Below are 24,836 nucleotides of genomic sequence, written 5' to 3'. Positions count from 1 at the left end.
TTTTAATATTCATGATATGGCATTAAATAATAAAACATATTTATGACATTATGACAGTCTGGACCATTAATGATGTTTCACTTTTTTTACTCTGGTAGTTTAGTTGTAAGTAATTACTCTGCATTTTTAAACAGAATTTACACAGCAATTTATTCAATTTATTCAACCCTTACTTTAAAAGTACTCTTCCTCATTCCTCATTCCGCTCTGTACAATTACACAGAGTGTAGCTTTAAACAAAAGAACCGTCTTTCTAAATGATAAAAAAGAATAATGGATGACACTGTAAAAGTAAAGCATGCTGTGAGATGGTAAGCACAGTGAAAGGTTTGAAGGTTAGTGTTATTTTTTTAGCATCTGCTAGACAAAGGCTCTTCACGCAATGTTTCATACAAAAAAGCTGGCAGCTCAAAGCTGGTATTGGCTATTAGGTTCTGTGTAGACTTGTCATTTTGTCATTATTATATATAATACTATGACTTTATAATACTATTGAATCTATTTTGTCCTTCACATTATCCATATAATTATAGAATTCTCCATAGACATATTTCCAGTATAAGTATCTCTACATTTAAGTCATTTTACCCAAAAAAAAAAAAAAAAACGAGAAAAAATGCCATTTGTAAAGGCAAGAGCAGAGTAGGACATGGCCGTCTTTCTGCCAAGACCATTCAGTGTGGCTTTTCTTTCAAAACACTCTGACAATCTGTTTTTTGCCAGAGTTGACAGGAGAAGCGACTAGAATGAAAACGTACTCTGTGAAAAAAAGCGCCGTATTAAAACCTGTGATTTTCTCGCGATGCAATTAAGAGGCAAATCAGCGGGGAGGATTAAAACATCCAAGGCTGATGTTCCAATCTTGACAGGCCTTCCCTGGCTACATCGCGCGTTTACAAAGTCCTGCAGAGCGCCCGGGAGAAAACGCAGAATGAATCAAACGTACTATTCTAATAATGCGCTTTAAACAGAAAAAAAGAAACTCTTGGCACACAAAATGGGTCATTTGTGCTCTAAATATAACCCAAGTCATTGACAGAATTAGATTATGTAAAACTTTCCTCTTCTGGTATCGCTGGAGACGCCGTCAAGTCCGACTCGTTCTGCTCAAGAACGCCGGCAGTGGGGATCGGCTTCAGCCCACGGACCTGGAAAAACGCCCCCTGTAGGGCCAAGGAAGAGTGTAATCAGACCCCCTCCCCCCGCACACCCACCCTCCTGCCAGCTGGAACTATTAGCGAATTAGAGGCTCAGGAGCCGACACTGCTATTACTCAATTTATCAGCTGGTGGACACAGTGCTGCTGTGGGATCCTTCACAAAAAATAGCAGATGATTAACGTAGGAATCTCAGCTGAGGGAGCGTACAGCATGACATTAGCATGATTAGCATGGGGGAATTAATTGTATTCGGGAATACAGCGCCGTCATAACGAGGTCTGCATGCAAAGGTGTGCAGGGAGTCAGGGACAGAAAAAAATAGATATGGGACTGCAGCACGGGCAGTGCAAAATAGGTTCAAATAATGATTAAACTCATATCACCTGGGTATTGCATAGTAGCTTACAGTGCCAAGAGGGCACTTTCACACGTATAGTTCACTATAATTAGCCAATTAACAGTAGTGATGCAGTATGTTGAATAAAATGAAACACAGCTTTTCACAGGTTTTACGTTTGCCACTTTTTTTTTACCATTTAATAAATATACAGCTCTGTATATTTATGCTCTCCCTGACGCCTGTGAATAATGCATGTCTAAAAAGCAAGGTGTGGGGGGTTAAAAAAAAACTTTCGGCCTGATACGCAATCTGCACAGCAGGGGTGCAGGGGTGCAAGAGTGGCACTCTTCCTTTCGTTGCCATTGATTTTGTGTCACTTTGGCCAGTGGCTTTGAAACCGATTCCAAACAAAACAGACAACAAAAGAGCCTCGGGCTGTCTATGCTGATTAGCCTGGGACTGCACTGCAGAAGGGTGGGAATAGCATGTTTGCATACACTGGGAAATAAGGCATCAATCGTAGTTCAGGATTCAGGCAAACGTATGGCTGATCTTTTGCATGTAAGCGAATAATATACTATACTGCTTCATCAAGCCCAGCCTATTGGTGCAAGCATTTTCAATGAGGACTAGCGAGGGACATGGAGGGACTGTGGTGACGCACAGACTGACAGATATAGGGGGATTTGGCTGTGACAACTTTATCCATTAGCAAAGTCTCCTGCCTGCACTGTAGCAAAGGCGATTTGGAGCTGAGCGATGATATCAGTGGGCATCAGGGAGCGGGCAGGACTTGGCGGCGAGCGACAGCTTTGCTGATGTGGAAAGATATTCCCGAGGTGTAAGCACTCTACCCCTCTGAAGTCTAAAGGGATTATTCCCAAACTTGGTCATGGCTCTTACGGGCAGGCTCTTCCATTGGCTTCGGGATGCAAATACACCCTTTGTGAGAAGAGTCGCAGGATGAAGGTGAAGCTCGGTGGTGCTTGGTGGCCTAGAGAAGCAAAAAGATTGAGCCTCTCTCGCATTGGGAGCGACTGATGTTAGCATGCACGGCACGTTGTCTGCGGTTTGATCTGCCCGCAGAAAGGATTAATTCCGAGACCCCGCGATCGGCGCAGAAGTGTCGGTAGTCATTTAGGCGCGTTTTGACGACATATTTGCAGCTGAGCGAGGCTCCTGAGGCGTTAATGGCAGCGGGCCTTTGAAGTGCGGGAGGGAAAGGATGCAGGAAAATGCATGAAGAGGAGGAACAAGGGTGGTTATTACCCTGTCTCTCGCAATCATCTCCGAAATGTCAGCTGGTGGTGGTGGTGTTGGAGGGGGTGGAGTGGTGTGGGGGTGTAAGATATTGAGGAGAGCTGGCACGCACACACAGTGTTATGCTTATTAATATCTGGAAACATATGATCCAATTTTATGAGAGAGAGAAAAAAAAACAGAATGCCACCCAAATAATGTTAAGCACATCTAATCTCCTCTAAGACATGGTGGAACATGTTTTTTTTCTCCCCCGCCAACAAAGCAGGACTAACCTTAATGCCAGCGCACCACGGCAGCCTTGTAGTTAGCGTCCTCTCCCTCATTTTCGGGATACGTTTCCGCGTAACCGCATTAAGGGAAAATAATAATAATAAATCCTGGGGTTTGTTTGTACAAGCCTAAGGAAGATGATGTTAAACTTATTTCGGATTTAAAAAAAGCAGAGTGACAAAAGGCCCAGGATCAGAAAGAACGCTTATCAAAGCCCCGATACAGTCGCTCGTATCCACCAAAAGAGCCCCTTCTGATAGTCTGAGAAATGGGTCAGCTGAATAAGCAGCACTGCTAGAGTCCCGCACCCCGCACTTAAGTCACACAAAAATGTATTTAGGACAACAAAGTGAACGGTGCCACGGAACAAGCCATAGCAAGGCTCCAATTTGTCTACTTAATCACCTTGTTTATTTTAGACCTGATCAATTATTTACAAGTACATAATGAGCTCATGTTTCAAGGGGAAGAAGGCATTTAAGGATGCAAGGTCCTTGACGGAGTTGCTGGAGGTTTCAGCACATGCTCGTCTTCACAGGGTACTTTTGAGCGTGTTCCTTAAGAACCGACAAACATGAGAAACAGAAATTTTCATGTACTGAGTAAAATCAGGGCATGCACGAAGGAAAGCTGAGCAGTCATGTGAAGGCTTGAATTATAGTTCAGTACTAAGTCAATGCAGTGTCTATGGCATAGCCTATGCTTTAGGGCTGCATCTAATGATTATTCTTTCCATTAGCCGATTAGTCAATGACTATTTCAGCCATGTCCTGCATCTCTAAAAATAATAGACACAGCAGAACATGGGATTTAAAAAAGGCATTTTAATGTCTAGATGTTGCTGCTATGTCACCTATAATGTTAAGTGCATTGCAATATTTTGAGCAAAACTGTGCTCTTACCCTGCTAATTGAACCTTCACACTCTGCTCTTACTGCTGCAATGTGCAATTAATGAAGATTGGCCACCAGGCTGGTCCAATTTAGCCATGAACCTCCCACACTAAAATGATAGGTGTTTCAGTTTCATTGTCCACCCCCTGTATAATCTGTTGTGTTAGGTATAACCTATTCAAGTGACCCAATTACCCATCTCCCATTGTGCTTTTGTCTCCAGAACTTTGTGTAATGCGTTACTGTTACGAATTAACAACTAGTCGAGAATGAAATTTGTAGTCTACAAACTTATATAATCCACTTTTCCGATTATAACGACTAATCATTGCAGCCTTACTATGCTGTTGTGAGCACTTATACTTGTGCGTTCCTATGTTCGCATTGCTCTGCAGTTCAACCATCACAGTTGCTGCAGTTGGTGTGGCTGCAATGTGTAGTTAAATTTCTGGGGAGGTGCGCAGGGTAAGTTTGATGTAGAAGCATAAGTTGGTGGCGCCAGGGAGTGTCTCTGAGGAACATAACGAATGCTTCACCATTTTAGTATATGGTTATAGTATAGCAACAAAGCATTGAACTGAGTTTAGTTATTGAGGTAACATGTATTTGAAACGGAGTAACTCATCCATAAAGTACTGAAGTACTGGAGATGTAGTATTGTTTATTTTGGACCTGATCAATTATTTAGAAGTACACGCAAGGTCCTTGACGGAGTTGCTGGAGGTTTAAGCACATGCTCGTCTTTACGGGTTATTTTTTTAGCCTTCTTTTTAAGAACCAACGAACATGAAAACTTTTCATGTACTGAGAGAAAACAGGACATCCAAAATGAAAAAAGCTGAGTTTATTGCGGAATATTGCAGTCACATTCCTGACAAACAGACACTCACTACACCTTTTTTAGCATTTCACACATTCCTAAAATTATAAGGGTGAGATGTTCTCGAAAGGTGGGTGCAGAGAAAATAGGGAGAGAAGTGTGCAAAGAGAGCATCTGTTAAGTTACACTGAATCAAATTCAGTTTGTCATCTCTTTTCTCTGCTGACATAATGGAAAACGAATTGCAGCAAGCTCTCTTTAAACCTCTTGAATATATGCATGGAGTATTGAATGGAATAACTCAATAGAATGGAATGGAAAAGGTCCAAATTTCTCTTTTTTGAGGAAAGTACATTTTGTATTAGTTTTGGAAATCAAGGTCCTAGAGCCTGGAGAAAGAGTCAAGAGGCACAGAAGTGTCAAAAGTCCCGTGTAAAGTTTCTGTAGTTTTTTTTTTTTTGTGCCATGTCATCTGCTGGTCAACACAGCCTTCTACTACACAGCCATCTTCATGCTTCCATCTGCTGAGAAGCTTCATGGACATTCTGATTTTCTTTTCCAGCTGGGATTTACACCTGGTAACAATGCAAACGACTACCGAATGGTTTGGTGACCATGATGTCAGTGTACATGGCTGATTAGCCAACTCTCCGGACCTGAACACCATGGAGAATCTGTGAGGTATTTACAAATCGAAGATGAGAAACACCTAACCCAGCAGTAGAGACAATCTTACCTTTTTTCCACCAAAAAAATGCTGGTGCCGGAGCCGGTTCCTGCGAACCTGCGAACCTTTTAAGAACGGGCCCGTGTTTCCACTCACTACATATGTAATGTGGACGTCAACAGAAGTCGAGAGCGATTTTTAGAGGTTCTTCGGTTTCAAAGTGTGGAGTAAACCCTTTAAAAGAACATATTTCTCCATAAAAAGAAATATAAGACTGAGTGCTAGTTTTAGCCTGTTAGCTTGTTAGCTCACTAGCCTGTAGTTGTCTAGGTGTGGTTGCAGCCGTCAAACGTCTTTCTTGCCCAGCCGGACGCTACAATATCTTTTTACTAAGAAAAATTACTAAAAATAGTAACTTAGAAAAGTAACTTTAATCTGATTACTGGATTGGAAATAGTAATATGTTAGATAACTCGTTACTGAAAAAAAAAGATCAGATTAGAGTAATGCGTTATTAAGTAACGTGTTACTGATCACACTGCTTCTTAGAAACTAAAAAACATGAGACTGTTTCCCCTACTTAGCAAAAGCAGGGTGTCTACAAAAGAAAAACTGACTTTATTTGACTTTATCAGCAGTTACATAACTGATAAACGAAGTCACTACACCTTTTCAGCTTTTCACACGTTCCTAAAGTTATTAGGGTGCGATGTTCCTGAAAGCTGGGTGCAGAGAGAGAGAGAGAGAGAGGAGGAGTGCAAGGAGAAACGTCTCTGTAAGTTACACTGAATTAAATTCAGTTTGTCGTCTCTTTTCTCTGCTGACACGGTGGAAAACGAATGGCAGCTCCTGAAGCCCGGGCCTCTTTAAACAACCTCTTGAATATATGTGTGGAGCACTGAATGGAACAGCTCCCAATTCCTTCTTTGCTTCTCTCCTCTAACCCCCTCATGCTCTCTTCCTCTCATCCTCTCTCTCTCTCTCTCCCCCTCTTATTCTCCTGCCAGAGTGAATAGGGAGATTCCAATCAATGCATTTCAGAGACGGATAGAACTGTTGAGGTCTCAGATAAGGAGAGACCTGCCGAGCTAAAGCAGCAGCACTCATTCCAGATGCATCTTCAGAACTGGAAAGAAAAAAAATAACAGCATATATTCAGACTGTCGACACGCTGCCAAGCTATTCACTTATCTAAGCTATCTAAGCTAGCCCACACCAGTTTCTGTCAAATCAAATTAAATCATGTTTACTGTGCCGTCACACTGACACAGGAGGAAAGGTGAGGGGAAATGTAGGGTGAAGAGACCCTTATAGTGGTAATACCTACAGAACAAAAATACATACAAAATATACCTTCATTTACACTGTCTACTATACACTGTTCATTCTATTAAACTCTCCTATCCCAGCAGCACTGCTGTGTCTGAATCACTTGTACCAGAACTAGGTCTCTATATCTCTTCTTCTCTCTCACTCGCTCTGTCTCTCCCTCTCTTTCACTTGCGCTGTCTCTCGATAACTCATGCTGTCTCTCCCTCTCTCTTACTTGCGCTGTCTCTTGCTAACTCACGCTGTCTCTCGCTCACTCGCACTGACTCTTGCTAATTCGCGCTGTCTCTCGCTAACTCACGTTGTCTCTCGCTAACTTACGCTCTTGGCTAACTCATGTTGTCTCTCGTTACTCATGGTGTCTCTCTCTCTAACTTGTGCTGTCTTTCTCTCATTCGCGCTGTCTCTCCCTCTCTCTCAATCACTCGGTCTCTCTCTGACTCGCGCTGTCTCTCCCTCTCTCTCAATCGCTCTGTCTCTCGCTAACTTACGCAGTCTCTCTCTCACTTAGGCTGTCTCTTGATAACTTCCTTTTTTCTCACTCGCTTTGTCTCTCGCTAACTTGGGCTGTCTGTCTCTCACTCCTGCTGCCTCTCCCTCTCTCTCACTCACTCTGTCTCTCACTAACTCACACTGTCTCTTCCTCTCTCCACTTGCTCTGTTTCTCGCTAACTCACACTGTCTCTTCCTCTTACTCAATTGCTCTGTCTCTCACTAACTCATGTTGTCTCTCTCTCACTTGCTCTGTCTCGCTCTAACTCACACTGACTGTTGTGCTCTCTCAGGGCTCTGGTACACACAAACTTGCCTTCTTTACCAAGAACAAAAAAAACTCCCTCCTTCTCTCTACTCGCTCTGTCTTTCGCTAACTCACACTGTCCTTCCATCTCCCCACTCTTTCTGTTTTTCACTAACTCACACGGTCCCTTCCTCTCTCCACTCGCTCTGTCTCTCGCTAACTCACACTGTCCCTTCATCTCTCCACTCGCTCTGTCTTTCGCTAACACACACTGTCCCTCCATCCCTCCACTCTTTCTGTCTCTCGCTAACTCACACTGTCCCTCCATCTCTCCACTTGCTCTGTCTCTTGCTAACTCACACTGTCCCTCCCTCTCTCCACTCTTTCTGTCTTTCGCTAACTCACACTGTCCCTCCATCTCTCCATTCTTTCTGTCTCTCTCTAACTCATACTGTCTCTTTCTCTCCACTCGTTCTGTCTCTTGCTAACTCACGCTGTCTCTTCCAGTCTCTCACAGGCTCTGTCTCTTACTAACTCGTGCTGTCTCTTGCTAACTTCTGCTCTCTTTCTCACTCACTTGCATTCTCTTAATCTCTCCACTCGCTCTGTCTCTTGCTAACTTGAGCTGTCTCTCCCTCTCTTTTACTTGAGCTGTATCTCTCTCTCTCTCTCTCTCTCTCTCACACCCATGATGTCTCTCGCTAACTCAAACTGTCCCTCCATCTCTCCACTCGCTCTGTCTCTCGCTAACTCACACTGTCCCTCCATCTCTCCACTCGCTCTGTCTCTCGCTAACTCACACTGTCCCTCCATCTCTCCACTCGCTCTGTCTCTCGCTAACTCACTCTGTTTCTCACTCACTCTGTCTCTCTCTAACTGTTGCTAAAAAGGAGCTGGATCCAGATACCAGGTACAGAATTTGCCTAATGGAAAAGCTGAAGAGCAGAGTAGATTTGAGTCGAGGAGTGTAGGTACCATGCAGTGGGAAAGCACCATTAGTGAGGTCAGTGTGTTGAATAATCACCATCACATCTCACATTATCTACTCCCCAACTCATACCAGCAGTTATGGATTGAACATCATCATTCCAGAGAACATTCCAGAGTGGGTGCATAGTGGATTCAACTAAAAGTACTGGATATGTTAGAAGTGGTGTCCACAGGCATTGAGACATTTCTGTATTGTGTATGCATTAGGTTGGGTAGTGGGGTAAAAAAAAGTGTGTTCATACAGGTTCATGAATGTGTGATGTGGTTTGCCTTTGGACTTCCACATTCATATTGACTGAGGTATGATGTCTATACAGTATTTGACTGGTAATGATATAATGATATACAGCTACTGGCTAGTCAGCAGCTGAATGGTCTGTGGGAAGAAGCTGTTTCTGAACTGGCTGGTTTGTAGATCAGTGAAACATTTATCAGTACATTATCTGCACATACTGTACTCTATCTGTAGTAGTAACACTATGAATGAAGGAAAGAAGGTCACAGTAAAAGGCGCAGCAGGCGACGGAACAAGAATCAAATAATAATGTGTCCTTTTGAATTCCTGAAGCCGCTGAGCTTCACATACCTCTCTTTCTGAAAGCCCTGGGCCTGAAGTACAATGATAATTGTGATTCATACAAGAAGGTTAATAGGCCATAAAGGCTGACTGGCACTGGCACAAGGTGATCTGGGCTAAGTCCCCATCTCTGCATCCCTCAGGTTCCCTTCCTTGACTCTCTCTCTCTCCCTCTCTCCAGGTTTATTGAGTCACACTTGTTATGGAGCCTGTTACGCTGCCGAAAATCCAATTCGTTGGCGGTTTGCACGAGCGATTCACGCCCAGCTGTGGTTGGCTCAAATGGCATTTTTCACATCATAAAGCCCCTGCTACAGTAATAGAACATTATTAATGAAGGCATTAGGTGCGACACATCCCTGAAGCCAGCGGAATGGAAGGGGGGTGGTGTGGGGAACGGAATGGGAAATGGGGAAAAGATGGAGGGAGGGTTTGATGAGTCATCCTACCCGTTTTGAGTGCTGGGGTCGAGGAGCGTCGCAAGAATCCACACGCAGGGGACGAGTGCGGCGAGCTTGCTGGGAGTGCCAGCCATATCACTCCAAGCCCAGGAAGCCTGCAGAGTGAAGAGAGAGGAGGGTGAGAACAAGCAAATTAGTGAAGCGTAAGACGCCGTTTCGTGATTAATTGGCGACTGTTTTGTTGACATCCACCCCGCGACGCTGCAAGTGACACATTAGCATTTGCTGAACACATGCTCTCAGCAGCCCTGCGAGAAGCAACGCCCTCCCACATGGAGGAAACTGGCACTAGCACTCGGGCCCGTGCGAATCAGCCCCATCCACGCCGTCCAAATGGATTTCCTGTTCACTCTACCACTTCTGATGGTGGCAGACGATCTGCTGAACACATTGACGTACTACGGCGCGAGTCTGTGAATCACATCTGTTTGTTGGAAAGAGCTCGGCAGTGCAGCAGTGCAGAGGATTTGATAAGGACCATCAGAGATTCCACCACGCCTGCAGGTTTTTTATAGAGATGCACCGATATGGGAATTGTGGGCCCGGCGCCAAGATGCAGTGTTTTTGATGCATGCGTCTTCCAATACTGAAATATAAAAATAAACATGAAAAATAAACATGAATATAGAAGATAAGACTACATTAAGTGAATTAGCATTACGGATTAACATTAGTGTGTTACAGTGTGTTTAATATCGTATAACACAGTCTGACTAACCTCCCTGGAATTTCAGGCCTGCAACACATTCCAAAAAAAGTTAATTCAAGGAGAGTAATGAGGAAAAAAATAATTAATTATGTGATTTTGATGGAGTAAAAAGCAGTGTCCAACTTCCAATTTTCTCTGTCTACAGTGCACAATATAATTAAAAAAATGTAAACAATTCAAGGAGGAACTTCAGTGCTTAAAGGGCAAGGACACAAGCCTAAACCTAAATCCCATTGTCCATGTCCTTTGTCTAGCACTAACATTTTCAAAAAGGTTGGCTTTAATGACTGAAAAGCTCCAATAAGGACAACACAATGACTGAGGAGACATCCCCCGGTGTGCAGTGCCCACTTTTAACGTTCCAGAGCCAGTCTTGGTTCAGACTTCAAGCACCGACCCAGATAATGAGCTTTGAGGCAGGTGAAACATGAAGCACATGGAGCAGATAGCACACTTAGTGTTGCTCTGGAGGTATTCAACTCGCTTATTTATCAGTTCATACATGAGCTAATGTAGCACCAAAGCACATTTATGGCGTTACTTACAGAAATAAAATAAATAGAAGAACAGAGCTAGGTCCAGTGATCTCCGTGGTACAGCACAACCCACACTTTGGTTCTCTACGCTCTCAGCATAGCTACATATGTGCCCAAGCGCTTAGTGTAAGGAGCTCTTAAAGGGACAGTGTACACATTACTGAATACATTACTGTTACATATTTCCCCCAGGCCATTTAAATGGTCATCCCCCCATTGTGAGCACATGTGCAATACTAAACACATGTTGTAATTCACACATCCTTATAAGCAAGCTGAGATGTTTACAATAAAAGAAAAACAAGTTTCCTCTTTCCAATTTGTCATGCATTCTTTATTTCAAATATAAACCAGACCATCCAGACTGTTAGCAGCAACAACAAGAAGAAGTAAATTTCGCTGAGGTCTTTAGTACAGGCTGCAGGCTGTGAAGGACATCCAAATGTAACAAAACCCGCAAATTTATAATGCTTAGAGGACTATTCTACAGTCAGTTAAGAGGATAGGAACTGGATAAGGCTTAAAATGGCCAATACTCAATTCACTAAAAAGTGCCTGGATTGACCATAATCCAAATGCAACCGATCAAATCATTGCATTGAACTTACGCAGTAGGCTATGGGTTGCCACATATCCTACGCCATAGCCTACATTGTATCATAATGTGCACCTCCATGCGAATGTAACTATGCGTCCTGGACAGCCACAGCTGAGATTGGTCCACCATGCCTTGTGTTCCCGCCCACACATTCCTGCCTTCACAGTTTAAAAAGCAAAGTGGTGCAGATCCACTGATACGCGAACACAGAAGTACAAACGTGCTCCGTTGTGTAGCGCACGAAGTATAAATTTGTCTTTATTTACAAATTACGAAGAAGAAAGCATAAAATGCATATTTTTACCACAGTGGACCAGCATTCAGCTATTTCTGCCTTGAAATAACAGCCATATAACAGCAAATATTTTGTCAGTATCGACATGATTCTAATCCTGTCATCCTGCGTCCCTAGTTTTTTTTTTTTTTTTTTCTGCTAGCTAACTTTTACAACAGTCACATATTGATAAGGAGGTCGGCTCAGTAGATTTTCTTTCCTGTAGGGCGTGTTGTATTAAGCGGAAAGGGAAATTAATGGGAACATTTATATGCAGACTGTACTAAAGACCTCTGTTCCCACAAGCTCTACAGAGGAATAACAAGTGGACCTCGATCCAAATGCAAGAAATACAATCAGTCAAAAAAAGCAGTCGTAGGCCAAGCTGTATTAACAGTCCGTAAACATGCAGCAATTTCTTAGCAAAAGCCAAGATGCTGGCAGTTGCTTTCAGAAGGACTGTATTTTTTTTTCCCCACTAGTATGCAAAGGTCTTATTTCCTACATATTTCCTCGCAACAAATATGTATGGTTATCTTTCAGATGAATTGCCTCCAGGAATTAATGGAAATTTAGTCAACAACTAAAAGGTAGAAGTCTGACTCTGAATGGCAAAGGGAAAATAAGATATTGCCCACGCTGGCAGCCCACGACTCCGTGCCTCCGTGGCTTAGCTTAATTTAAAAGGTGAAAAGACATTATGCTCCTTGGAGGCTGAGAGTTACGCTGCACGGCTCGCTCTATTTTATTGGTCTGTTACCAAACATGCCGCCTTATTGTAGAGGCAGGAGAAGCATGGTAAATAAGTCCTTCATCTCTCCTATTGATCTGGGATTTTAATTTCTTCGCCCTTAAGGGCTTGGCACCATTACAAATCACGTCAAATCCGCAGGACAGTGCGAGCGCTTTGTGCACCATGAAGGTTAGCCTCAGTCAAAAGACGTGTGCCGTTCTCAGATGTACGCCGCACGGCACAATGCGGCCCTTCAGCTCCTGTTAGAGTTGTAGGCGAATGTACATTCGAAGACAAAAGCTGCTAATGAATAGTCCTCTCCTGCTAGAGCCAGCAGAAGCACAACGGCAGAGGAGTGCGTTCTGAATGGATTTGAAACGAGGCAATTAACTGAAGTGTAGACTTAATATAAGGTGCTTCATTATAATATTATTACATTATATATAACGGTTAATGCAATGGACACACAGTCCACAGTGTCTACAGTCATTTCCTCAGCTCCACTGACCTTATAGCACAGAGCATAGTGGAGACAGGGTGGTGGTTGAGGGTTAGTAGTGTTAGCAGTGTGTTGCTCTGGAACAATGAACCGACTGATCAGACACAGCAGTGCTGCTGCAGTTTTTAAACAAAAACTGCGTCCACTCTATGACCACTCTATTACATACTCATACAGGCATCCTTAGCACCCACTATTGGGTTGACTCACACTTTAAAGGTATCACCTCACAACTTAAAAAGTTGTGGGCATTCCCAAGCCCTCCCATTATGCAACATTTCATGATCAACCTTCTTTATAAATCATTGGTTTTTCAGGTCAGCAGTTTCCGTAAATTATATAACATATCTGAGCTCCTGAGAGCGACTTTTTCTTTCACTAATGTTTGTAGAAGCAGTCTGCATGCCTACTTGCTTGGTTTTATACATCTGTGGCAATTGAGTTCAAAGATTTGGTTGGATAAGCAATTATCTAATTATCTACTATTGGCAATATAATGTAGTTTATTTAAAAACACATGGCTTGTCTGTTTGCTTTTAGCCTACTTTCTCCAGTCCAGTGCATGCTGGTTTGTGTTTTAAAGTACTTTTAAAAGTATCCTATTCAAATATGTAGCTTTAGATTAAGACATTCAAAAGCTCAATCAATAACTGATCAATTAGTCACCACCAGCTCTGTATATTCATAATACTAATCAGCCATAACAATAAAACCACGTTCTTGTTCCTACACTTATAAATCAATGACAGACCTGATCTGTCAGAACAGCCAGTAAACAAGAAGACATTTATTATCCATTTATGAGCCAATGAAAATGGCAGGACTATGTTAAAATGGCTGTAATTACTAAACAATGAATGCATTAGTATTGTAAAATAGATGTGTAAGACAATATTGATATACTAAAGTATCACACTATCTAGTTTTGTTTTGTTATATTATATAACCTAAAAATGTATTTAAACAGTCGCAATATATCGCCTTGCTTACAGTTTCACTATATAATGCAATATACTGAATTGTAACCCAAGTATCGTGACATGTACCAAGTTCTTGCCAATACGCAGCCCTACTGATAACCCTAATTTAACCACTTCATTTTAAATCCACTAAGGAGATGTTCAGAGGCAACATCACAAAAATGTGTCGCTGTCCAAAATACTCTGTACCTGTCTGTACGTCTGTATGTAGTGTCAGTGTTTTAGCATGGGAACTGAAAACAGCAATACTGAGGAGAGCTGGAGGCTGACCAGCAAAGCCTGTCAAAGCGTCAATTTGAAAGGTCAGAGACCTCAACCGACTTTATCTCTACAGCAGACTGTGTCAATAACGCAGTGCTGCAGGGTGCGCTGTCCATCACTGTCCTGCCACATGCAGATGCTGGGGAGAAAGTCCAACGAGCACCTGGCTAATTGAACCCCATTAAAGGCGCATGCCCCCAGGAGAAGCATCAGCATGGCAGGGATTTAATAATTGAAAGGTAGTTCTTTCAATCGTCTCCGTGGCAAATCTTGACAGGTGCTGTTCTTAAATGAAAAACAACATGGCAGCATTCGAAGCCTCTGATTACCCTGCCCCGATTCAGCCTCTTCGAGAGGCTTCGCTCCAAAAACAAGCCCATTTAGAGCGCTAGTGCTTCGTGATTGCACTGGGTTTTAAAGCTCAATCTAAATTGAATGTCAAAAAGACCTATAATAAAGCTGGTCCCATACCAGGCAACGGCTTCTTTTAGAAGACTTAAAGAAGAGCAAATTGGATGTGCAAATGTGTTTGTTTCCAAACTCGCTAACTCGTTAATTCAGCAAAAATATTGCCATTCTTTTTTCTTCTTCTTCTTTTTTTCCGTAAGCCTTGCAATCTTGAGCATGACCAGCGCATCAGGCCAATCCGCAAAGCTTAATTTGCTCCCCATAGGTCTTCTAGCTGATCAGTGGACTGTGACACTAATTCAGTGTAGCAGCTGTGTCTTGGGAGAGTGCAGCGAAGAGATTTCTCGCCGAGATCTGCCATCAAACGCTAAGTCTCTTTAAGGGATTCAGTCTACTCAATTATAAGGAACTGAGCAATGGAAGCAAAGATAAACCCACCGCAGAGAGGGCACGGGGGTTTCAACTTCACAATCAACAGACCTGCTTATATTACAATGCACGCAACAGCCACAACTGAGTTACTGCTGACTGCTGAAAGACTACATATGCCAGTGAATACATGTGCCAGTCACCATTCCTGGCATATCCCTTAAAAACACAAAAGATGAGCCAGAATGTTTCAGTTAGGCTCCAAATGACTGTTGCTTAATCTTTTATATTAATGGTGCTATGTTAAAACTAATTCTGGATAATTGATGATTTATCTGGGCAGGAAAAGCTGTGGGACATCTGCTTTATCAATGCTTTATAATGGCAGGCTGAAAACTGGCATTACTTGCGTATCTCGCAGTCCAGCTAGCATGGAGGCTGTGCCATACCAAATCTCTCTTTTGTTAACAGGCCTAAATGGCAGTCATACACACTGGGCGTAAAAAGAATGCACCAGAATAATGCAGAGTCTGTTCTGCTGGTGTACCAAGACTATGGTAAAGATACCAAGATAAAGACATTGCTCCAGAATTTTAAATACAAAATCTTCTCTGAAAACTAAATTCTGGTCATTCTGCTTAGTGGTTTTGCACTGCATTGGGTTATATAAGGCTTGGATGGAGCTGCTTGGCCATGGAATCCCATTCTATAAAGCTCTCTGGGATTCCTTGAAGGCCACAAGAAGTTTGGAGGAATGTTGATGAGCTTGGCACACTATGCATTAACAAGACGTTAACAGGATGAGATTCGTTCCTAGTCGCTTCTACTTTATTATAATAGCACCGACAGTTGACCGTGGAATATTTGGTAGTGAGGAAATTTCATGACAAGACTTTTTGAAAAGGTGCATCCTATTACAGTACCACATGTCTACGTCCTTGATTTTATACACCTGGTGCCATGGAAGTGATTGGAACCTGAGTACAATGATTTGGCAAAATAGTGTATAGCTTTCTTTCATTTCTGTTTATGAAGTTTGCTGCAGATAGAAAGTCTCTGACATGTCTTCTCGCACCTCATGAAGGTTGTTTCTGATCTGTCTGAGAAACAGTTGAGGATTTTTCTGAAGATTAGTGACAATTCTACTACCATCAAGGCTAATGGTCTTCCTTTACCTATCAGTCCCTTTGTAATGAAGGAGCACAAGGCATGTACTGACTCTCTTAATTAATTAATGGGTGTGTTTTGGGTGTAGCATGAAATAAGCCAATCAGTGGGTTACTTGTCTTTTCCTTTAAGAGGCAGGTGCACTCTGACTTTGGCGCATTGGGATCTTAACAGTGCTGCGCTTTGTGCATCTCAGCAGAGGATACTTGACCTGTGTGTTCACCAGCAGCTCCTTTGAGGGAACAGCAATGTTACTTTATTCTATATTCTGTTTATTGTTAAGGCTAAAGTCTGTGTGTGTAAGGAGCGGGGGTGTATGCGCTCCAGGGGTGCACAGTGCGCACGGCGCTCCTGCATGGCTAAGATAGGATTGCGCGGCTGACTGTTGATTGTTGTCATGGTTTAAATCGGTCAGTGGCGCACCTGTATTTTCCGCCGCCAAGATAGACCAGATATTTACCTAAACAAACCTCACTTTCAGACTACCACACCCATCAGTGTAGATTCATTCCTAAACTCGGTTGCTATTCTAACTGCACAAGGTGTAAGAATAGACTGTTGACTGGGTGTAAGATGGCAACAAGCATCGAATCGCGCCTTGCGCAGGATGTACGATAGGGCCTTAAACTTTATGTTCTATTCTTGTTTTCTAACAACTCTTGTTTTCATGTTGACCAGTGGTAACTGCATAATTGAAAGGTGTTTAAACATATAGCAGCAAACCTAGTACAACTGCACAATTGGAGCATAGAGTCAAGAACCAGAAGCCAATGACCCAACAAGTCAACATGTCATTATATAGTGTACAAGATTGGAGTAAAATAAAATATATTTGTTGGGGATACTCTGCTTCTGGTAGATCTGTCATGGAAAATGAAAACACTGGGGATTGTCCTGCAAAAAAGCTGCATTGTGATGTGTTGAATATAATTTGACATTGCCCTGGTATTACACGTGCAGTCACAGGGTTTGGATAATGAAACTGAAACACCTGTCATTTTAGTGTGGGAGGTTTCATGACTAAATTGGAGCAGCCTGGTGGCCAATCTTCATTAATTGCACATTGCACCAGTAAGAGCAGAGTGTGAAGGTTCAATTAGCAGGGTAAGAGCACAGTTTTGCTCAAAATATTGCAATGCACACAACATTATGGGTGACACACCAGAGTTCAAAAGAGGACAAATTGTTGGGGCACGTCTTGCTGTTGCATATGTGACCAAGACAGGAAGTCTTTGTGATGTATCAAGAGCCACGGTATCCAGGGTAATGTCAGCATACCACCAAGAAGGACCAACCACATCCAACAGGATTAACTGTGGATGCAAGAGGAAGTTGTCTGAAAGGGATTTTCATGTGCTAACCCTGATTGTATCCAAAAAAACATGAAACCACGGCTGCTCAAATCACGGCAGAATTCAATGTGCACCTCAACTCTCCTGTTTCAACCAGAACTGTCCGTCGCCACAATAAATTATTGTAGTCTAAAACCAGGTGTTTCAGTTTCATAGTCCAACCCCTGTATGTTACTATCGCACTTAAAAAAAATTGTGATTGCAATGTTAAAATAATGTATGAACATGTGTCCTCAAATCCAAGTGGAATCTGTATTTTAATCACATTAGATTGGTTTGATTTGCAACTTTGATTTGAAGCAGAGAGGCAAATCAAGAAAAACAATGTGTCTTTGTCTCAAACAGTCATAAGAGTTTTATGTAAGCCATGACATTTTGGGATGCAGTAACCATTTTTAGAAGCTGTAATTGTCATGACTGTGTAACTGTCTCCAATAAGGTCAAACAGTTACACTGAAGTTGGCGACATGTGAAAGCAGCACTTAAGAATCCAGTCAGGTAGCTCCTGACATCCTCCTCACAAAGGTCAAATGGTACAGCTAAGCTCAGTTTGGGTAAAGTGTGCAAATAGAGTACAACACTTAAAGGCACATTTCATCAGTTTTGCCCTTTTTCTGACACTTTTGCAGTGCTTTCTGGGAACTATGCACAGAAATGTGCAGCTGGAAGTGTCTGCTGCATATAAATGGTGCCTGCAGGACACCCATTAACAGCCATACAAAATATTGACCTACCGACATGTAAAGCAGCCTAACTGACAAAAAAATGTTTCTATGGTTATTGGTCCAATATATTCCCCAAGTCAATACATCACTGCATCCACCATTCTGGAATGCTGACAGAAGAAATGTTGTGTCCATGGATAAAGGCTGTTGGAACATTGGAAGTTGGTACATTGGTACCATTTATGAGCCAGAGCAGAAGTCATCAGATTCATCAGACCAGGCTACATTTTCCAATCGTCTTTAATTGTTCAATGTGTTTATTGCAGCCTCAGCTTTCTGTTTTTGACTGACAAAAGTGGCACCAGATGGATCTTCTGCTGTTGTATCCCATCCACCACAACATTGGACGTTGTGTGCATTCTGGGATGCTTTTCTGATGACTAAAGTTGTTTGTACAGAGTAGTAATCTAATAAGAGTTACTGTAGCCTTTCTGTCAGCTCCAACCAGACTGTCCATTAGAGTTGGGGGAAATTTTCCATTCTTAGGTGCATCTCAATCCAGACATGGACGGTTTTGAATAAGGCCTGACGATATATCGTCTCAGAAATTATTGTGATACACAATGTTTTTGTCATTTTAAGGCCATTGAATTCCACAGACATAATGGTAACAGAATAGCATAAAAAAACAATCATACCATTTTGAAGACCACAACATTTATATTATTAATTGTCTGGGAACAATATACTTATTTTGTAACCTACTGCAATTTACACTATGTGTGTATGGAGTCACAGTTATTGAAGCATTGGTAAGTTTGTTTAAGCAGCATTGGCTAAAATACTGTTCACTCTTATATACAGCTCTGGAAAAAAATTAAGAGACCACTTCTGTTTCTGAATCAGTTTCTTAGTAAAATGAACATTGTTGTTTTATTCTATAAACTACCAACAACATTTCTCCCGAATTCCAAATAAAAATATTGTCATTTAGAGCATTTATTTGCAGAAAATGAGACATGGCTGAAACAACAAAAAAGGAAGCAGAGCTTTCAGATGTCAAATAATGCAAAAAAAACCTAAAAAAGTTCATATTCATAAAGTGAGAAAGAGTTCAGAAATGAATATTTGGTGGAATAACCCTGTTTCTTAATCACAGTTTTTATACATCTTGGCATGTTCTCCTCCACCAGTCTTACACACTGCTTTTGGATAACTTTGTGCCACTCCTGGTGCAAACATTCAAGCAGTTTAGCAGCTTGGTTTGATGGCTTGTGATCATCCATCTTTTTTTAGCTTGGTAAAATCAAAGAAACTCTTTTTTTAAGTGGTCTCTTATTTTTGTTCCAGAGCTTTATGTGAACAAACATACAAATAAACACAATATATATGATAGATAGATATCATGTTATCAAATATTATTGAGGTCACATTCATATTCAGTTATATCCTCCCGATTGCGAAGCATCTCCAACTGCAGGCGACGAAAGAGTGGAACATCTATACATACAATCAAAAACATCTAAATCTCTGCTTTTTTAAATGTGTGGCTGAAGTTTGCCTAACCATTAGCCTAACAACATGAATCTTAGAATTTTTTAATAAAGTTTTAATCATTTAATTAATTGATTTATTATTATTTTTTTTTTTCAAGTAAATAGAAATAGTGTCTAAAGAGCCTATTAACTAGCGGTATTCATCACGGATCATTACAGATACTTTACTTTAGAAGTACCAAATAGTCATGCAACAAGAAATACAATTCTGTATAGAAGAAAAAGATGCATAAAAATGCATTGAATGTTGTTTTAAAATTGCATCTCACACCTCTTAATCATAATCAAATCGAATGTCCATCCTTCAAACATAATCACCCCTACTGTCCATCCTTCAATGATCTCACTCATTATCGAAGCGTCTCTATCTGCAGAACTCACTCCACTCACTATTACACCTATTGCACCATTCTGAACTCTGCAGACTGCTGTGCTGAAAAGTCCAAAAGATCAATAGCTGATAAAGCAATACATCAAATCGAGATCGGGCCCAATCCAGGCATATTCTAGCGAATCAGCTATACGCCACTTTGAGCCTGATCTTTTGTTTCCTGTTAACCGTGGCGTCTCTGAGACAGGAGTGCAGTAAATGCACATTATTCACAGCCTGCAGCATTGAGACTCGTTTTCAGAAGAAAACACAGCAGTGAAGACACATGCAGTGTGGAACTGCTCTACAGCAGTGCATAAAAAATATATTTTATCTGCAGTTCAAGAGTCACTACTATACACAATTGCCACACATTTCACTGTTGAATCACAGCTGGTTTAAAAAGGAAACTACCAAAGAAAAATGTATCATTTGTTAGCAGCTGTGCTTAGCTGGTCTTAAAGGATGAAGCATTTTATAGAATATGAAATTGTAGTGTAGCCATGACACAGTAAAACTAGAGCACAAACTTGACTTTTAGCTCAATAATAAACAGAATGAAGAATAAAATAATATTGCTGTTCCCTTAAATGAGTGTGAACGTGCAGTTCAGTGTCCTGTGCTGAGACGCACAAAAAGCTGCACTGTTAAGATACCAATGTGCCAAAGTCAGAGCTCACCTGACTCTTATTGGGAATGGCAAGTTACACTTTACTGGTCACTTTACTGTACATCCTGTACATTTGCACCCCCGGTCACTACACTACTAGCCTTACTTAAATACAACACTTGCACAGGTTTATGTTTAATACTATCATATCTGCTGATACCCGCTATCTCCTATACTTAAATTACTCTTTTACTGCACTACTACATATCTACGACTACTTACTTCCACACTTTTTATAGCTTTTTTATTAATGTGCCCTCACGATAGCAATGACACACCAACACAGCTAAATTCAGCTCCACAATACACAATTGACCAGTGTGCTTTATTTCGTTAAAATAGGCCCTGAATATTCCTGCCTAGAGAATGACTCATCTGAGTAAAAATGGGTTAATTTATTGTAGGATGCTATTTGTTCTCAGAAAATCAAATCAAATCCAGGCCTTTGTAGGCCTTTAACCATATTCCCAAATAAGGAAATATATAATTCACTAACATACAAAGGAATAACAGAGGTGCAGTGATTCCTTAATGCTTTAAAAGGATGACTATCCACTGCTGTGACCTACAATCAGCATTGCATATTCTGTCTCTCTGCAATTTATTCAGGCAAAATTGGTCCAAATTGCTCCACCACAGTCCAAGAAACTCAGATTTATTCCCACTAAACTGTCCCTCATATCTATAAACAGGCTGGATTGTTGTCATGCAGAGTGAGATGAAAGAGCAGCAGATCGGTTGTTTTTAGTAAATCCTAGATTTGTATGCAGGAAAACAATTTGTGGCATTGTTGTTGTGCTAAAGTGAATACATGAAAAAAAAGAGAAAGTCAGGCACGTCACTACAAGCTAGATCTCAGAATATCCAGATGATACAAGACAGCCACCCAAACATGAGGGCAATCATTCCAAAATAAGTCAGTCAGTATGAGTCAGCATATTTAAACATTCAGAAAATTTCAAAAAGTGACTGAATATTAAAATGTAGAGGCAAATCTAGCAGTAGCAATGATCTAAAAGCAACCTCTCAGGACCTTTTCTTAAAAGCCCAATTTTGGCTTTAACAGGAAATATCTGCGCAAAACTGTGCTGGACTGAGGTGCACAACTTTTCGTCGGCCAATGCATTTACAAGCACGTGCCCAACCAGCTCTCCTTCACGCACCATGTGGCCTCAGTTGCTCGATTGTGTCGCTTTGCGCTTTATAACATCAGAAAAATTCGTCCATTTCTCACGCAAGAGGCCACACAACTCCTGGTACAAGCAGTGGTCATCTCACGCCTCGACTACTGCAATGCCCTGCTAACTGGCCTCCCGGCCTGTGTAGTAAAAGCACTCCAAATGATTCAGAACGCAGCAGCACGTCTGGTCTTCAACCATCCAAAACGGGCACATGTCACCCCGCTGCTCATTGAGCTCCATTGGCTACCAGTTGATGCTCGTATCAAATTCAAAGCTCTTACAATCGCCTACAAGGTGATGACAGAACAGCTCCTTCCTACCTGCACTGATCACTCCTGAAGGCTTACACTACCTCAAGGGTGCTGCGCTCCTCCAATGAACGTCGCCTCGCTTTACCAAACACAATCCACACAAAGCAATCCAGACTGCTCTCATACAGAGTTCCCCAATGGTGGAACAAACTACCTTCCACTACCAGATCAGGAGAATCTCTCACTATCTTTAATAAACTCCTGAAGACAGAGCTCTTCAAAGAGCACTTACTCTCCTAACACCTCTAACAAACTCTAACTACTTCTTACCTCATTTCCTTCTTCCCCTCCTTCACTTCTCTATCCCTTTATTTCCCTTTGACCTCCTTTAGGCCCTATCTAAAGATGTTTTTACCTTTCACTTTTATTACTCTATGTACTTCACTATTGTAAGTCGCTTTAGACAAAACCGTCTGCCAAATGTAATGTAATGTAAATGTGGATGGAGGCCTTGTGGGTACCTTGTGTTTATATCTGCCCCTCCATCGCGCTCCCCCTCCACCTTGTGCTTTTTAGGCAGCAGCAGCCTGTCACTTACACAGACACAGAGACTGCACTGTGTATCTACTTCTTGTGTCAAGAATCAAAACATTGCAACATGACGTGTTTGATTTAATTGCCTTAAGTGACATCTCACATCCAGCCCTACTTCCGAGTGCGAGGCAACTGCAACTGCAGGCTTCTGAGAAGTAAGATGGCGACTAAAGAGCAGAGATTTAGATATTTCTGAGTGGAACAACTTAACATCTCAATCAAACACTCTGCTTAATCTCTGCTCTTTTAATATTGTGGCTGAAGCTTGCCTAACAATTACACTAACAATATGAATTCTAGAATTTTGTATTAATCCTTTGATTAATCACTTTTTTCAAGTGATTAGAATAGTGTTAGAGCATATTAAACAGCATGATTCAGTTTGGATCGTTTTAGATATTTTAACTTAAAAGTAACAATTTTACACCCACTTGTGTCAAGACCCAGGGCCCTATTTTACACCCCATCAACAGTCTATTTTCATGCTTTGAGCCTGCATTGTTAAAATAGCATCAAAATGTTGGTATATATCTACACTGACTGGTGTGCTGGTGAGGTGATATTGGAAAAAATTGACATTGCAATGTTGTTTTTTCAACAATATATATCGCTGTCACATGGGTTCCGTGACAAAATGATGACACAGCCAAAAGTTGCAACTCCAAAGCAAGGAAGGTGTTTATTTATAGTCCGAGTGTGCCAAAAGTGAGCAAATGAACACAACAAAAATGAACAAAAATAAAGTTGAAATTTCAAAGTGCTACAAGTAATATAGGCCAATGAAACTAACAAAAGGAAAACAAACATATAACTAACATAAACTTCCCAGTCTGAAAAACAAACTGCACAGCTCAGAACTACAACCCAAACTGCTGTTGCAAAATGGCCACCCCAACCCCCCTTTCTAAGGGCTTAAATACCAACTAGCCCCTCCCCTACAATTAACCCTAAACAGCTGCAGACCTACAAAACCCCATTAATCTCCCAATTTACAAAACAATGGCAAGATTTACAAATAGTCAAATTGTTACACATATTACACACAACACATCCGTTCACATTACAAAACCCTAGTCTCTTCACAACCCTTAATTTACTCTTAATTAACAGCAATTGGATGAGATCATGGATCATAACGAGGCAGGCACTACAAAGGCAGCTGGCTTCCAGAGTTCTGGTCCTTTGGTCACCCGGAAGTGCTGCAGGAGAGAAAAGACAGACAGACAAACGTGGCTCCCCCTCACCACGCTAAGATAAGTTATTAAAAACATTGAAAACCTGTGTGTGTGTGTGATTGTTCAACTATATTGTGGTACTTTTGTTAAACTATTGCTACAAACAATGTGTGTGCACCCACAGAGCTGGTTAGCTGGAAATTAGCAGTAGCTCAACATGAAAGATATGTATGGCATTAACTGTTAGTGTATAGTGTGGTGTATCGGCGCCTGGCGCCGGTATCAAAAGAGCTCCGTGTGACAATCGCGATAATTAACAATGTAGAACCTGTGGCGCCACCAGCCCTGCCACAAGCCCCGTCCCTACCCACACGCTGTCTCACTTTAGAGATCCGGACAGACCGAGAGCGGAGTCAGCGCTTTAAAGTCAGAGATGCACTCACAACTCCAGGAAAACTGCAACATTTAACAATTATTGACCCTTTAATCGGACATTTAAATGGCCTTTTAAAAGGTAAATAAGAGCGCTTTTCTGGGATTAAAAGCATGGTTTTGGCTTTAACTGGAAAAAATGTGCAAAACTGTGCCAGACTGAGGTGCACAGCTTTTTTTTAGCCTGCCACTGCATTTACAAGCATGTGCCCAACCATGTGGAGGCCAAACGGTTACTTTGTGTTTAAGCCAGCTCCTCCACCCCCCCCTGCTTTACAGACAGCAGCAGCCTGTCACTCACACAGAGACCGAGAAAATCACAAAATACTGCAACATGAAGAGTTTCATTTGATTACCTTAGGTGACATCACATGTCCTGCGATGTGACTATTGTGCATGCACACATCACGATGACAATGTTTAAACGATATATCGTGCAGCCCTGGTGTGTTCAGGTAAATTTCTGGCGTGTTGCTATGTTGGCAGCAGAAAACACACGTGCATCACTGACAGAAATGAACCTAGACAACAGTCAAACATCAAAAGT

At 41.6% G+C, this 24,836-nt stretch overlaps 1 protein-coding gene across 1 annotated transcript in view; it reads right to left on the bottom strand.

Annotated features, from left to right (window-relative positions):
* LOC103031495 (gamma-aminobutyric acid receptor subunit alpha-3) overlaps positions 1-24,836 on the bottom strand; it is a 237,099-nt gene that overhangs the window by 176,254 nt on the left and 36,009 nt on the right. The window contains exon 2 of the mRNA XM_049466513.1: positions 9,498-9,604. Within this exon, the coding sequence (XP_049322470.1) occupies positions 9,498-9,583 (86 nt within the window). The 5' untranslated portion in view covers positions 9,584-9,604. The remainder of the gene's footprint in view (positions 1-9,497; positions 9,605-24,836) is intronic.

Source organism: Astyanax mexicanus, chromosome 17 (assembly GCF_023375975.1).
Source record: "Astyanax mexicanus isolate ESR-SI-001 chromosome 17, AstMex3_surface, whole genome shotgun sequence".
NCBI classification, from domain to species: Eukaryota; Metazoa; Chordata; class Actinopteri; order Characiformes; family Acestrorhamphidae; genus Astyanax; species Astyanax mexicanus.
Note: the sequence above shows the minus strand (reverse complement) of the source record. Positions and strands in the feature narration are given on the sequence as shown.